The sequence below is a fragment of the Schistocerca serialis genome, chromosome 1, assembly GCF_023864345.2.
Source record: "Schistocerca serialis cubense isolate TAMUIC-IGC-003099 chromosome 1, iqSchSeri2.2, whole genome shotgun sequence".
Taxonomy (NCBI): domain Eukaryota; kingdom Metazoa; phylum Arthropoda; class Insecta; order Orthoptera; family Acrididae; genus Schistocerca; species Schistocerca serialis.
Window position 1 is genome coordinate 872,830,775 of NC_064638.1, and position 13,688 is coordinate 872,844,462.

At 37.6% G+C, this 13,688-nt stretch overlaps 1 protein-coding gene across 1 annotated transcript in view; it reads right to left on the reverse strand.

The window, feature by feature from the left end:
* The window catches only part of LOC126486258 (proton-coupled folate transporter-like), a 151,326-nt gene that overhangs the window by 40,351 nt on the left and 97,287 nt on the right, over positions 1-13,688 (reverse strand). The window contains exon 7 of the mRNA XM_050108936.1: positions 3,366-3,503. Within this exon, the coding sequence (XP_049964893.1) occupies positions 3,366-3,503 (138 nt within the window). The remainder of the gene's footprint in view (positions 1-3,365; positions 3,504-13,688) is intronic.

A 13,688-nucleotide genomic window follows, 5' to 3' on the forward strand; every position in this document is an offset into this window, starting at 1 on the left:
TTTCTTGCCACACACGACGCAACTGGTCTTTAGTTACCGAATTCACGGCCGCAACAATTCGATGTCGTACCTCTTGAAGAGTAGCGGGCATAGGTGGGACATAAACACAGTCCTTTATGTACCCCCACAAATAAAAATCGCAGGGAGTAAGGTCTGGTGACCTGGGAGGCCACAGACGATGACATTGATCTTGTGCTCCTGCTCTTCCAATCCACCGTCCTGGAATGGTGTTATTTAGGTACCGTCGTACAGGTTCAGAGAAGTGTGGTGGGGCGCCATCTTGCATGAAGATGAAGTGATTTGAATCTTCCTGAAGTTGAGGAAATAGCCAGTTTTCTAACATGTCCAGGTAAATGGTTCCTGTGATAGTTTTCTCCATGAAAAAGAAAGGTCCATAAACTTTGTTTACCGAAATTGCACAAAAGACGTTAACCTTTGGTGAGTCTCTTTCATGTTGAATAACGTCCCTCGGAGTTTCACTCGCCCAAATTCGTACGTTATGCCGATTAACTTTACCAGAAATGTGAAACGTTGATTCATCTGAAAAAATTAATCGTTCGGCAAAATTGTCCTCTTCCATGTCCTGTAGAATTGCAGTTGAAAATTCGAACCTTTTGTTGTGGTCGTCAGGACGCAATGCTTGCAATAACTGCAGTTTGTACGGCTTCATGTGCAGACGCTTACTCAGAACGCGCCATACCGTTGTTTTAGACATGTTTAGTTCGTGACTTGCCCGTGTCGTGGATTTTCTAGGGCTCCTTTCGTAAGCTGCACGGACACGCTCGACATTTTCATCCGATGTGCGTGGACGACCCGTGCTTTTTCGCTTGCAGATGCAACCATCTTCTACGAATCTGTGATGCCACTCATAAATTTGCTTATGACGAGGCGGCTGTTTGTTGAATTGACGGCGGAATGCACGTTGCACACCAACAATGGACTCTAACTTTGCAAATTGCAGCACACAAAATGATCGTTCCTGTGGTGTCGTCGCCATTTTCCTACAAACAAACGCCAGCGCCACTGCGGATTTGCATGGAACTTCTGCGCGGACCATTGAAAAACTTTGAACCTTTCTCTGACAAGAAACGTTTGAATTGTGTTTCTATCATTTGTAGTTTTTGAGAAATAAATGTTTGAAATCTGCTCTTTCTTTTTGAAACGCCCTGTATTTTAATTGTTTTCACTCCATTAAACTGCTGGTGGTTGTCCATATTCGCAACTGTGAATATATTTCATGTAATGTGTATACTTACTATTGCTGGAAAACAAGCTAGTGCTCAAAAGTCAGTGTAAATGTTGTGATGATTCAGTTTTTCCTGGTGTATTTGTTGATTGAATAGTCCACAGAAGTATTGCCCACTCACAGTGTGCAACAGGCACAATGTTTTGGTGATCAGACATGTTACCATCATCAGGTGCGCTGACAAACTGAGATCCTGAGGGCATGCGGCTGACTTCACCCCGTGAACCATTACATCCATGGTCTGCACCCACAGTAGTCACAGAGATGATAGCATCAGTGTCCTTGGTGGTGTTGATGTAGACGCTCTATCTGCCCTGGTCACCAGATCAGTTTGTTTGTTGAGAGTCTTCTTAATTAAACTCAGTGCTGGTTCCCAAGCCTTGCTAAGATTATAGTCTCAATATCATTTGATGAGATTGTCTCTGATGTGAATTTCTATGGCCTCTCTAATGACAGCGTCCAAGTATTTGGAAGTTGGTCCCAAGATCCTGGTACATTGGTATTCCATCAAGTGATTCTCAGACAAACGATGCTCTGCAACTGCTGACTTGTTGGGATAGGCCAGTCAACTGTACCTGTTATATTCTTGGAAATGATCTTCGACAGTGTGCACTGACTGTCAAATATACGTCTTTTGGCATTGACACAGAATCTAATACATGCCAGACATCTGCAAACCAAGACATCTTTGATGCTTCTCAATAATGGTCATGTTTTATTGGGGAGGAAAAAGACACTTTTTACTCAGTGTTTCTGGAATATGTGTCTAATTTTTCCCAATAGCGCACCAGTGTATGGTATAAAGGCAGTGGTTGCCTCTTCCTTGCCATTCCTGGGGATGGGAGAAGTCACAGAGGAAGAGGCAGCTACTGCGTTTATACCACACAGTGGTGCACCATCAGGAAAAATCGGGCACTTACTGAGGAAGCACCAAGTAAAAACTCTTCTGCCCATTGAATAAAATACAAGCATTACTGTGAAGCATCAAAGATGATCTCAGTTTGTAGAAGGCCAGTGTATACCAGATTTCATGTCAATGTGGAAAGACTTTTAATGGACAGACAGTATGCACCTTCAAATATCATTGCTGAGAACATCGCAGGTATACTTGACTGACCTGTCCCAACAAGTGGGGGATCACAAAGCACTGTTTGTCCAAGAATCACTTGATGGGGCATCAACATACCAGGATCTTGGCATAGGCTTCCAGCTACTGGGACAATGCCATTAGAGAGGCCACAGAAATGATCTGGCGTCAATGGTGGAACAGAACTACAACATCAGTACTACCACAGATGGTGACGCTAGTGTCTCCGTGACCACCAGTGCATGACTCTGGGCATGGACTATATAGATAATGGCTCACAGGGGAAGCTGACATAAGTTGGCTGCACACCCTCAGAAGCTCAGTTCATCAGCACACCTGACCATAACAACATGTCTGATTTCTGAAATATTATGCTTTTTGGGCACAATGAACTGGCAGTACACCTGTGAACTCTTTGATCAGTGTGAATGCTGTTTTCTGTTAAGTGTTTCTGTGCTCTGCGCATCAATCTGTTATAGGAGAATGGTTGACTTTCCTTAATTTTATATATAATGGTACTGAAGCGAAATGCGAACTGTAAAAAATTAGATGTAACTGTAAAATGGGGGTACAAGAGGATGTAATGTATGGAAAGTAATGATATAATGAATACGCGGGGAAAGATGTATAAGAGTGATTCTTACTAGGAGGTGAAACAGATTGGAGAGATTCATACACTGACATTCTGGACTAGTTAATCTAGAACAAAGATATGTGCAATGGGGGAAATGGAGAGGGGAAGGAGAACTCCAGAATATGGTAGAAACTGTAATGCAGATTCTGGAGAACAGTATGAAATGAGTTGTAGGACATAACAAAAAGAATTAAATGTTTAATTATTTAGAGAATGGTTTATTCAGTAAATGAGTTATTCTGATGACAGCTTATTCTGCAACATTTTCAGCAGTGAAACAGTTTGTTATTGAACAAGCTGATGATAAAAACGCAAATACTGGCTTACTTTCCATGTGTCTTCTAATATCATAAAAGCCATCTAAGGACTGTGAGGTAAAGGAGGAGTGATGTACTTACCCAGATACATGTACCAGGACTCTGGGGACCAGGCATGCACCAGGTAGCCAGCGATCTTGCAGCCAAAAGTAATGAGTGCTACACAACCATCGGACAACTTCAGCATTCGCACAAACAACATCACCCCCAGCAGAGTACCTGCAATGCAGGAAGGAGAATATGTATGATTGAACTTGAGAGCATCTACTTAATATGTGCAAGTTCAAAATTTTCATTGTATTTCACTGTCAATAAAAATAATTGCCATGATGCTCACATAAACAAGGCATCACATGAATAAACCATAGCTGTCGAAAAAATACCAGTGAATGTCAATTCATGAAGAAGCAGTAAAAATTCTTACAAATACGTTCATTACAATTTATAAATGTGCACTACAATATCAGATTATAACTGTTAATCTCTATAAATTAGAACTTCAGCTTTACGTTTGATACTCTTGACATTCACTTAATACAAACAGTACTCTACTACTTGTAGTCTGAAGCAAAAGTTTAAATAAAAGTAAGGTAATGGAAATTAGCAGGGCAAATGAAAATAATGAAAGATATAAGTTGTAAGGAAATAATTATTAAAGAAGCAGATGCTTTTAAATATCTAGGAAATTAACTAACCAGAAAAGGAATCATCAAGGAAGAGGACAGAAAGTTGCTCAACATTTTATTATTGTGTATCAGACATGATTAGGAATTGAAAAATACTTTCCAAATTAAAGATGATAATACAAAAATCATATTATCTACCAATTTTGATCTGCTGAATGGGATGTTGGACCTGGACAAAGCTGAGTAGAATATAAATGAGAGAGATGCATTTTCTACAAGGGATCCTGTGTAAGATAGAAGGGACACATAATAAATAAAACAATACAAAACAAGCTTATGTTACAAAGTTATGAATCTAATGTAAATGGATAGATATAAAGTCTACTCACCAAGAAGAGGCAGGGGAACACACACACACAAAAGAATTTAACTTTTACAAGCTTTTGGGGTGAATGGCTCCTTCTTCTTGTAGAAGAGTTAAAGGGGAAGGAAGAGAAGGGAAGGAAAATGATTGGAGAGGTTTATGGAAAGGGTTGAAGTTCAGAAAAGCCACCCAGACCCCAGGTCAAGGGAGACTTACCGGACGGAACGAGAAGAAAAGATTGATTTGGGGTCTGTACTGGGCAAGATTTGAAATACTGAGAGCTTAAAGGCGGAAGATAAGGTAAGATGCAAGACAGAGATTACTACTAAAACATCATGTATGAGTGAATAAGAGTGAAAAGCTACGTGCATTGTATGTAACAGACGTGGGAGGGGGGGCAGCAAAAAATAGATATGTCAGAAAATAAAGGACGTAGAAAACTAAAATGAAGTTAGGAAAGGATTACTTACTGTGAAGAAATGCTGAGACAGAAGGAATTAACATAAATTAAGGCCAGGCAGGTGGTGAGAACCTGTGGAGTTCGGAGAAACTGGTGTATGGGGAAGGAATCCAGATGGCACATGAGGTGAAACAGACACCAAGATCATGACTATCATGTTGTACAGCATGCTCTGTGACAGGATATTGTGTGTTGGCTGTATACACCCTCTGCCTATGCCCATTCATCCTGACTGATAACTGGGTGGTAGTCATGCTGATGTAAAAGGGCGAACAGGTTTATGTAATAGCTGGTATATGACATATGTCATTACACAAGGGGCTCTCCCATTGATAGTATATGTTTTGCCAGTTACATGGCTGGATTAAGTGGTGCTAGGAGGGTGCATACGGCAAGTCTTGCAGCAGGAATGGTCACAGGGGTAGGAGTCGCAGGGTAGGGAGATGGTGCAGAAGGAGGATAGGGTCTGACAAGGATATTGTGGAGATTGGGAGGGTGATGAAAAGCTACCCTAGGTATGGTGGGCAAAAGACTTTTTTCTCTTATGGGCCAAACAAACCTGTGATCATTGGTACTGCCATTCTCTGTGTACATTCAGTATTCCCTGTTATCCTATTTGGTATGGGTCCCACACACTTGAGCAATATTCTAGGACAAGTTGCATGAGTGATTTGTAAGCAGTCTCCTTTGTAGACTGATTTCATTTCCCCAGCATTCTACCAATGAACTGATCACTGCCATCTGCTTTATCCAAGGCTGAGCCTATGTGATGATTCCATTTTGTATCTCTACAAAGTGATAAACCCAGGTATTCATATGAGTTGATGTTATAGTCATAGAATACTATGTTTTTTTTTCATTTTCTGAAGGGCACAATTTTGCATTTCTGAACATTTAAAGCACACTTTAACAAGAATTTAGTGTAACCAGAGAACTGTCTGTCTATTCCTGTGATTTGGTTTCCAATACTTTCACTAGACCTTTTTTTTTAAAGTTTGTTCTTTCTGAAAGACAGAGCTACCAAATAACTGTTGACACAGCTACAACAAACAGCACAGAAATAAAGAAATGGGAGCTGGGTCGATGCCAAAGGTAATCATATAAAATACATCTGGACTCTTCATCAAACCATAAAAAGCTTGTTAAATAAGAAAGAGCAGGTAGAAAACTGAAAATTGATTGAAAATTGAAAAATTGAAAGGCATTTGTACAAAAATGTAATGCAACACTCCCATGAACCACAGACCTAACTAAAGTAGGGTAGTTTGCATGTCTCTGTAATACAGGCAGCCATTCCCTAGATGCAGCCTCATCAGAGGGGTATCTGTGGGGAAGCCATCATATGCTTCCTGAAAATGGGCAGCAGCCTTTCCAGAAGTTGAGTGGATGATATCCTGTAAGATTTATTGAAGTGCCTTTAAAACATTAGTTGACATAGCCTCGCTATGCTGATACTGTGAATGGTTGAAAACAAGGGGAAACTACAGCTGTTATATTTCCTGGGGTCATGCAGTTCTACTACATGGCTTAATAATAATGGCATCTTCTTGTATAAAATATTCTGGAGGTAATACATCTTATAATATTCATATAGTTTTATATGGGGCAGTCAAATGAAAACAATACAGATGGGAAAAGTGAGTAAATTGTATATTATGTCAAAAGTAATTACTATAATTGTTAATACATTTAGCCCATTGTCAGACATGATGTTCAGTGCCTTCACAGAAAAATGTTTGCAGTTTCCTATGGAACCATAACTGAATCCAGGTATGCATCTCTTTGTCTAAAGCAAATTGGCAGCAACCAACGTATTTTAGAAGGCTCCAAGAATAGGAAAATTGATCGGAGGGAGATCAGGGCTGTATGAAGAATATGTAAAGCCTTCTCATCAAAACTTCTGCAGTGTAATTGAAACAACCTTGACAATATGTGGACAGGCATTATCCTGCAACAGAATGATGCCATATATCAACATTCCTGGACACACGGATTTGATGACATAGTTCAGTTTTATGTCCACATTCATTGGTTATGAGAGAGAAAAAGAAATTGTATGGACAAAAATCACAGAAATTTGTTCAGAATTATCTTTCCTTCATCACAGTACACAATCTATTAAAAATAAAGGACACCAGCTTGAAGTTAAATTACAGTCTTTGAACAGCACAGCAGTGTGCATTAAAGTAAACTGGTGCAGATATGATGAAATACAGCTTATAGTGTTACCACAAGTTCCTACTGGAGGGTATCTTAAAGGGTTGGGGAATCACGTATTTATATCATAAATGGCACAGATTTTACAGCTAGAGAAGTTGGGACCCTAATTAGTGCAGATAAAATGCTGCTGATCTAACATAGCTAGGTATCCATAAACAGTTAATAATTCTGTGTGTGTACTGTTCACCTAGTGGAAATGTGGATACTTTCTTCAACAAATTAACTGAAGTTCTAAAATAAAGAGTTTCAGCATCCAACACTAGCATATGAGAGGTACAGAATTTCATGTGGCTCAATTTGGGATTTATCCCTCAAGAGTCAGAGATGTGAAGTTTTCCATTCTCTCATCATCTATGAGTGAGTAAAGATGTCATTTATTAATGTCATGGTAAAGGGTATGTTTCAAATAATTCACAGGGACGTATTTTTTTTTACATGTTGTATTATGTGCTAGTGCAGATATTTGTTTGTGTTATATTATTATTTGTCTGAGGCACTTTTGGGGTGGTGTGCACCAATTGGAGTACACCAGCAAATGCCTTTCTGTCACAACACGTACACAGTGAAGCTTCCAACACCATACACAATGCTGAAGGAGAGCCTCAGGAAAGGTAATGTTAACGGTTCACTGAAGAATGTTTGTCAACAATAAAATTAACATTTCATTAAATACTTTCATATCATTTTTAGAGAGTATTAAGACTACTTTCACACTGACAACACATTTGTACATTTCATATTACAGGGTGTCTTATACTCAAGCTGAAGGTCATTTCAAAAGTTCAGAAGAATAGCCAATGAGTAGCATGCTAAATGTACTTCAAGACTGCTTTTTTCACAATTTTTCCACCCAGAACCATCTCACACAATAATATGTGGAGATATGGATACTAATACAGTTATTGAGGGTGACATACTGAAAAATTTTGACATGACAGAAATGGTAAACACTGTTACGAGAGTTTCAAAAAGTTCAGCAGCAGCATGTGCTTACAAGTACCAATGTGGGATATTGTAAAGTATTTAAAAACAAAACTTTGCCTCTCTGATCATGACAGTCAGATAATAAAGCCAAAGACAGACTCAGTAAAATCTGCAAAACTGTTAGCCTACAAATAGTTCACCCAGGAGCATAAATTACACATTTTTTTCTATGATATTTGCAAAACAAATGTGGGATGAAGTGTGTATGGAAAACAATGGAAATTCACCTATTCTCTAAATTCTGCACACTGTTTAAATTGATTTTTGAGGAGACACTTTCAAAAACAACCCACCTCCGCAGTAGCAGCTAAGGAAAATACATCAGTAATTGCAGCAGATATTAGGAAGTCCTCCCAAACATTTAAATTTCTGTTCATTGCAAAAGCATTACACTAGTTCACAGTTCCTATATCACTATCACAGATATGAGAAGCTATATAGGATGGTACTGCTTGCTGGGGAAAAAAAGGTCAAGGACAAAAGGTCTGGTAGAGTAACAGCAAATCCTCAGGAACAGGAAATTTTTTTTAATGACTATTTCTATGGTAATGCAAGAAAATTGTGACAAAATCCCTCTAAAAATTCTCAATGAATTAAATTGCCAGCACAATTATGCTGTTTCCCACAACAGAGCTTGAAGTCAGGAAAATACTATAGAAACTAAAAAATAAGAACTAAGTAGGCATAGTTAGTGTTCCAGACTCTGCATAGACAGCACACAAATCCCCTTAACAAACATTGTATATGACTCATTTAGTTAAAGTATTTTTCCAAATTACCTAAGGCATGCAAGAGTTGTGCACTTACTAAAGAAAGGTAATGTAGAGAGTGTATAATATTACATATCAGCTTTACTACTGTCAGAATTCTCAAAAATAATTGAATCAATCATGAAAGATAGAACAATGAGTTACATTATTAAGAAAAAAAACTTTTTAATGAAGAACATTTTGGTTTTCAGAATGGGAGAAATTCAATATCAGCCATAACAAGAGTTAACAAAAGGGGTATTTGAAACTCTTGACAAAGATGTCCATGTTACAAGCATGTTATTAGACTTGTACAAGGCTTTTGACACTGTTGACCATAAAACACAACTAAACAAAGTAGAACACCAGGTATAAGAGGAATAGCAAATGAGTGATTTGAGTATTACCTTAGGGTACAGAAGAGAGAGAGAGATATTTAACTTGTGTGTGGATGATAATTTTCTAGTAAAACAATTATCAGACAAGAAACATATAAAAATATAGGGGTGCCTTGAAATAATGTATTGGGTCCAATTCTGATCTGAGTTTCCAGATAGTATAACAAATGGAGAAAAAGTTCTCTTTGTTGATGACAAAAACACCAGAGTCATGTATAAAACATAAGAACTGTTAATAAAAAAGGCAAATGAAACTCTCAAAGATGTTTACATTTGAGCAATAGGCAATAAATTAACTTTGAACAAAAACAAAAAACCAAATAGAAGACACTTCAGAAAAAGAGAGAGAAAATAACTCTATCACATTAAGCACAGATAATATGATAAACATATAGATTGTGTGACAAACATAAAACTTTTAGGAATGTACACTGATTGTCAATTAACATGGAGTCAATCCACAAAGATGCTGGCAAATTGAATGTCATCAGCATTTATACCCTTAGAGATCTATCATAAGTTTGTAATAGCTGAAGTATTCTTATGTTCACTCACTTCTTAGCTATGGGATCCTTTCTTTGGAGAAAAGGCACAAAACATTGATGCAGTTTTCAAACTGCAGAAAAGGATCATTAGAATAGTAACCATAAATAGTTGTGAGGCACAATGTAAAGAACTATTTTAAAAAACTGTGTATCCTTACTGTGCCAAGTAATTAACTACATTTACCAATCTGCTGTGCATATCAAATTGCAAGTATTTCACTAATAGTTTTATACACAATCAGGCAGCTTGAACTTGCAGTTACTAAAGAAAAACAAACAGTATCTCGTCTCCTACCTTCCAAAACAATTCAGAATGAGATTTTCACTCTGCAGCGGAATGTGTGCTGATATGAAACTTATTGGCAGATTAAAACTGTGTGCCCGACCGAGACTCGAACTCGGGACCTTTGCCTTTTGCGGGCAAGTGCTCTACCAACTGAGCTACCAAAGCACGATTCACGCCCGGTCTCACAGCTTTACTTCTGCCAGTATCTCGTCTCCTACCTTCCAAACTTTACAGAAGCTCTCCTGCGAACCTTGCAGAACTAGCACTCCTGAAAGAAAGGATATTGCAGAGACATGGCTTACCCACAGCCTGGGGGATGTTTCCAGAATGAGATTTTCACTTTGCAGCGCAGAGTGAAAATCTCATTCTGGAAACATCCCCCAGGCTGTGGCTAAGCCATGCCTCCGCAATATCCTTTCTTTCAGGAGTGCTAGTTCTGCAAGGTTCGCAGGAGAGCTTCTGTAAAGTTTGGAAGGTAGGAGACGAGATACTGGCAGAAGTAAAGCTGTGAGACCGGGCGTGAGTCGTGCTTCAGCAGCTCAGTTGGTAGAGCACTTGCCCGCGAAAGACAAAGGTCCCGAGTTCGAGTCTCGGTCGGGCACACAGTTTTAATCTGCCAGGAAGTTTCATAATCAAAACAATATTTTCACCAGAAAGTAAAATTGTATATTAAATTGCCAAGGATATGAAAAGGATTACTACAATAGATCTATTTAAAAGGGGAGATAAAATGTCATTCATGTGTATTACTTATTACCGTAGAATGATTCTACTACAAACAATGAAAATTTAATGTAACGTCTATGAAGTAAAGGTAGAGAAATTGGGGCTTGTACAGAGCCATATAAACTACTGTTTGTTCCTCTGTTCATTTACTAGTGGAACAGGAAAGGGAATGACAATTTGCAGTATAAGGTATCCCACACCATTACTATGCACTGCATGGTGATTTTGTAGTATGTAGGTAGATGTGGATGTCAAGTTCATAAAACAATAAATGCTCTTTCCATCACACTATTATCCCTTCCGTGACCAGTGGGACATGTATTCTTCACATGTAAATTCATTTACTTGAGTTTACAGGTATATGAAAGTCCCAAACCTGTGTGGTGGTGTGATTGGTGTTGAATGTATCAACTGTTTGGAGACAAAAGGCTCATTGTTTGGTGCCTAATGCATGAGACATCACTTAATTCTTTAGGTTATGCATTGTGTGCATTTTCTTTTCGTTGTCTTATGTATTTTTTTGTGTCTACTATAGTTCAGCTCACTAAAGATATTTATTGTCTTTCTTACACTGTTTGCTAGAAATATATATGTTTGTGCACATATTTATTTATAAAACACTTTTACATTCATATAGTGGTTTTGATTTATTGTCAGTGTATGCAAAGAAGTTCTAGTTGTACCTTTTGTTCATATTTGTGCCTAGATTTATACATTTACTTATGTTATTTGATGCTATAATCTTATTTTATTTCCCTTGGTTTGATATGAAATGGAAAACTACACAAACTTATGGTTCTTTTGCAGTGAATGCTTGCCTTCCCCTTTTGAAGCATGTGTTACTGAAATAAAAACTAATCTCAATTCATTAATAGTCCTGGCTGTTTACAGGTCAACATCAGGAAATATAAAAATGTTTTTTAGTCTCATGGACCAGGTATTGTCAGTTTTACTTTCAAAAACAAAGGATTTTGTAGCCTTATGTGATTTTAATGTAGATTGTCTGACTGATAATAACAATAGAAGTAACTTCCAGAATGTGATGTCCACTTATAATCTGAATTCAGTAATCAATTTTCCCACTAGAATCACACCAGATTCCCAAACTATGATAGACAATGTATTTTTAAATGTAAGTAGATACGAGAACATTAATGTAAACCAGGTTATAAATGGTCTCACAGACCATGATGGTCAATTAATCACTCTTTACAGTGTTAACCCTCTTGTTAAACTATCTCCCCAGTGGAAATGTATAAGAATAATGAACGAAGAGGCAAAAGAATCCTTCAACTGTAAGTTGCAGCTAATGGACTGGTCCTTTATTTACAACATTCTTAATGCTAATGACAAATTTAACTATTTTATAAATGATTTTTCTGTCCTTTTCAAAGAATCTTTTCCAAAGAAATGGGTCAAAAATATTAATCCAAATTCCGTAAGTAAGCCTTGGATCACAGAAGATATTAAACAGTCATGCAGAACTAAGAGAGAAATTTATGCTAAAATCAGAACAACTAATGATACACAAAAATGGAATCATTATAGATTGTACTGCAAAATTTTAAAGAAAGTAATGCAGAAGTCAAAAGCCCTTTTCTATAAGGAGAAAATAGATAAATCTAATAATAAAATGAAAACAATTTGGATCATTATAAAAAGTGAGACAAAGACAAAAACAAGCGACACAGATGACCTAAAAAGCAGGCATGGGGGTAACTTAAGAGAAAATCAGAAAAGTGTGGCTGAAATTTTTAACAAACATTTCCTGTCAGTAACCCAACAAATTGGCTATAGGCCCTCTCTTGAGGAAGCTATGACTTTATGTCAGGATGCAAACTCCAACATATTACCAGAAATGTACATTAATCCTATCATTGTAGAGGAAATTCAAACAGTCATCTGGTCTTTAAAGTGTAAGAACTCTGCAGGAATAGATAATGTATCCAATAATTTATTGAAATTTTCATGTAAATGGATTAGTGATATTCTGTGCCATATTTTTGATGCTTCATTTCAACAAGGCACTTTTCCTGAAAGACTCAAGTATGCCATTGTGAAGCCCCTACACAAGAAGGGTGATAGCGTTGAGCTCACTAACTACCACCCTATTTCACTGTTAACAGCATTCTCTAAAATTCTAGAAAAATTAATGCACAATAAAATTTCTGAACACCTCATAATGAACAGACTTATCAACAGGAGCCAGTTTGGCTTTCAAAGGGGCTGTTCAACTGAGGATGCAGTGTATGCACTTACAAATGAAGTACTTGAATGTCTAAATAAAAAAATGATAGGAATTGGTGTTTTCTGCGACTTATCAAAGGCATTTGATTGTGTAGATCACCACATTCTCATGAAGAAAGCCAAACTACTTGGAATAAGGGATGTCACAGGTAACTGGCTGCAATCTTACCTTCAGGAAAGAAAACAGAAAGTAATTTTAAACAGCTAAGATGAGTCAAGGGATACCTCCACTCAGTCTGAATGGACTTCTATTAGTTGTGGTGTGCCTCAAGGCTCAATTGTGGGGCCACTGTTGTTTTTGATGTTTATAAATGATTTACCATTGTGTGCAAGCCTGCCTTGCAAATTTACTCTTTTTGCTGACGATACCACCATCTTCATGAGTGGAAAATCAGATGTTAATTTCGAGGAGTCAATTAACAACATACTCTCTGAAGTGATTAACTGGTTCAGTGTTAATGGTCTCTCTCTAAACTCAAGTAAGACAAATTTTATCTGGTTCTTCCATATGCAACAGACCCTAAAAAAATTGAGCTCGGCTATGTATGCTATCAGAATGATGTCTTCCATTGGAGGTTTAACCACTATAAAGTCCGAATACTATGGGTATTTTCACTCCGTTATGTGTTACGGAGTTATCTTCTGGGGAAAATTAGCTTTGGCAAAGAAAATTTTTGTGGCCCAGACCCCTAGGACATCATACCGTAACCTTTTCAAAAAGCTGCAAATAATGACCACTGTGTCCCAGTACATATATTTGCTGATGTGTTTAGTAATTAAGAACCCTGCACAATTTCGA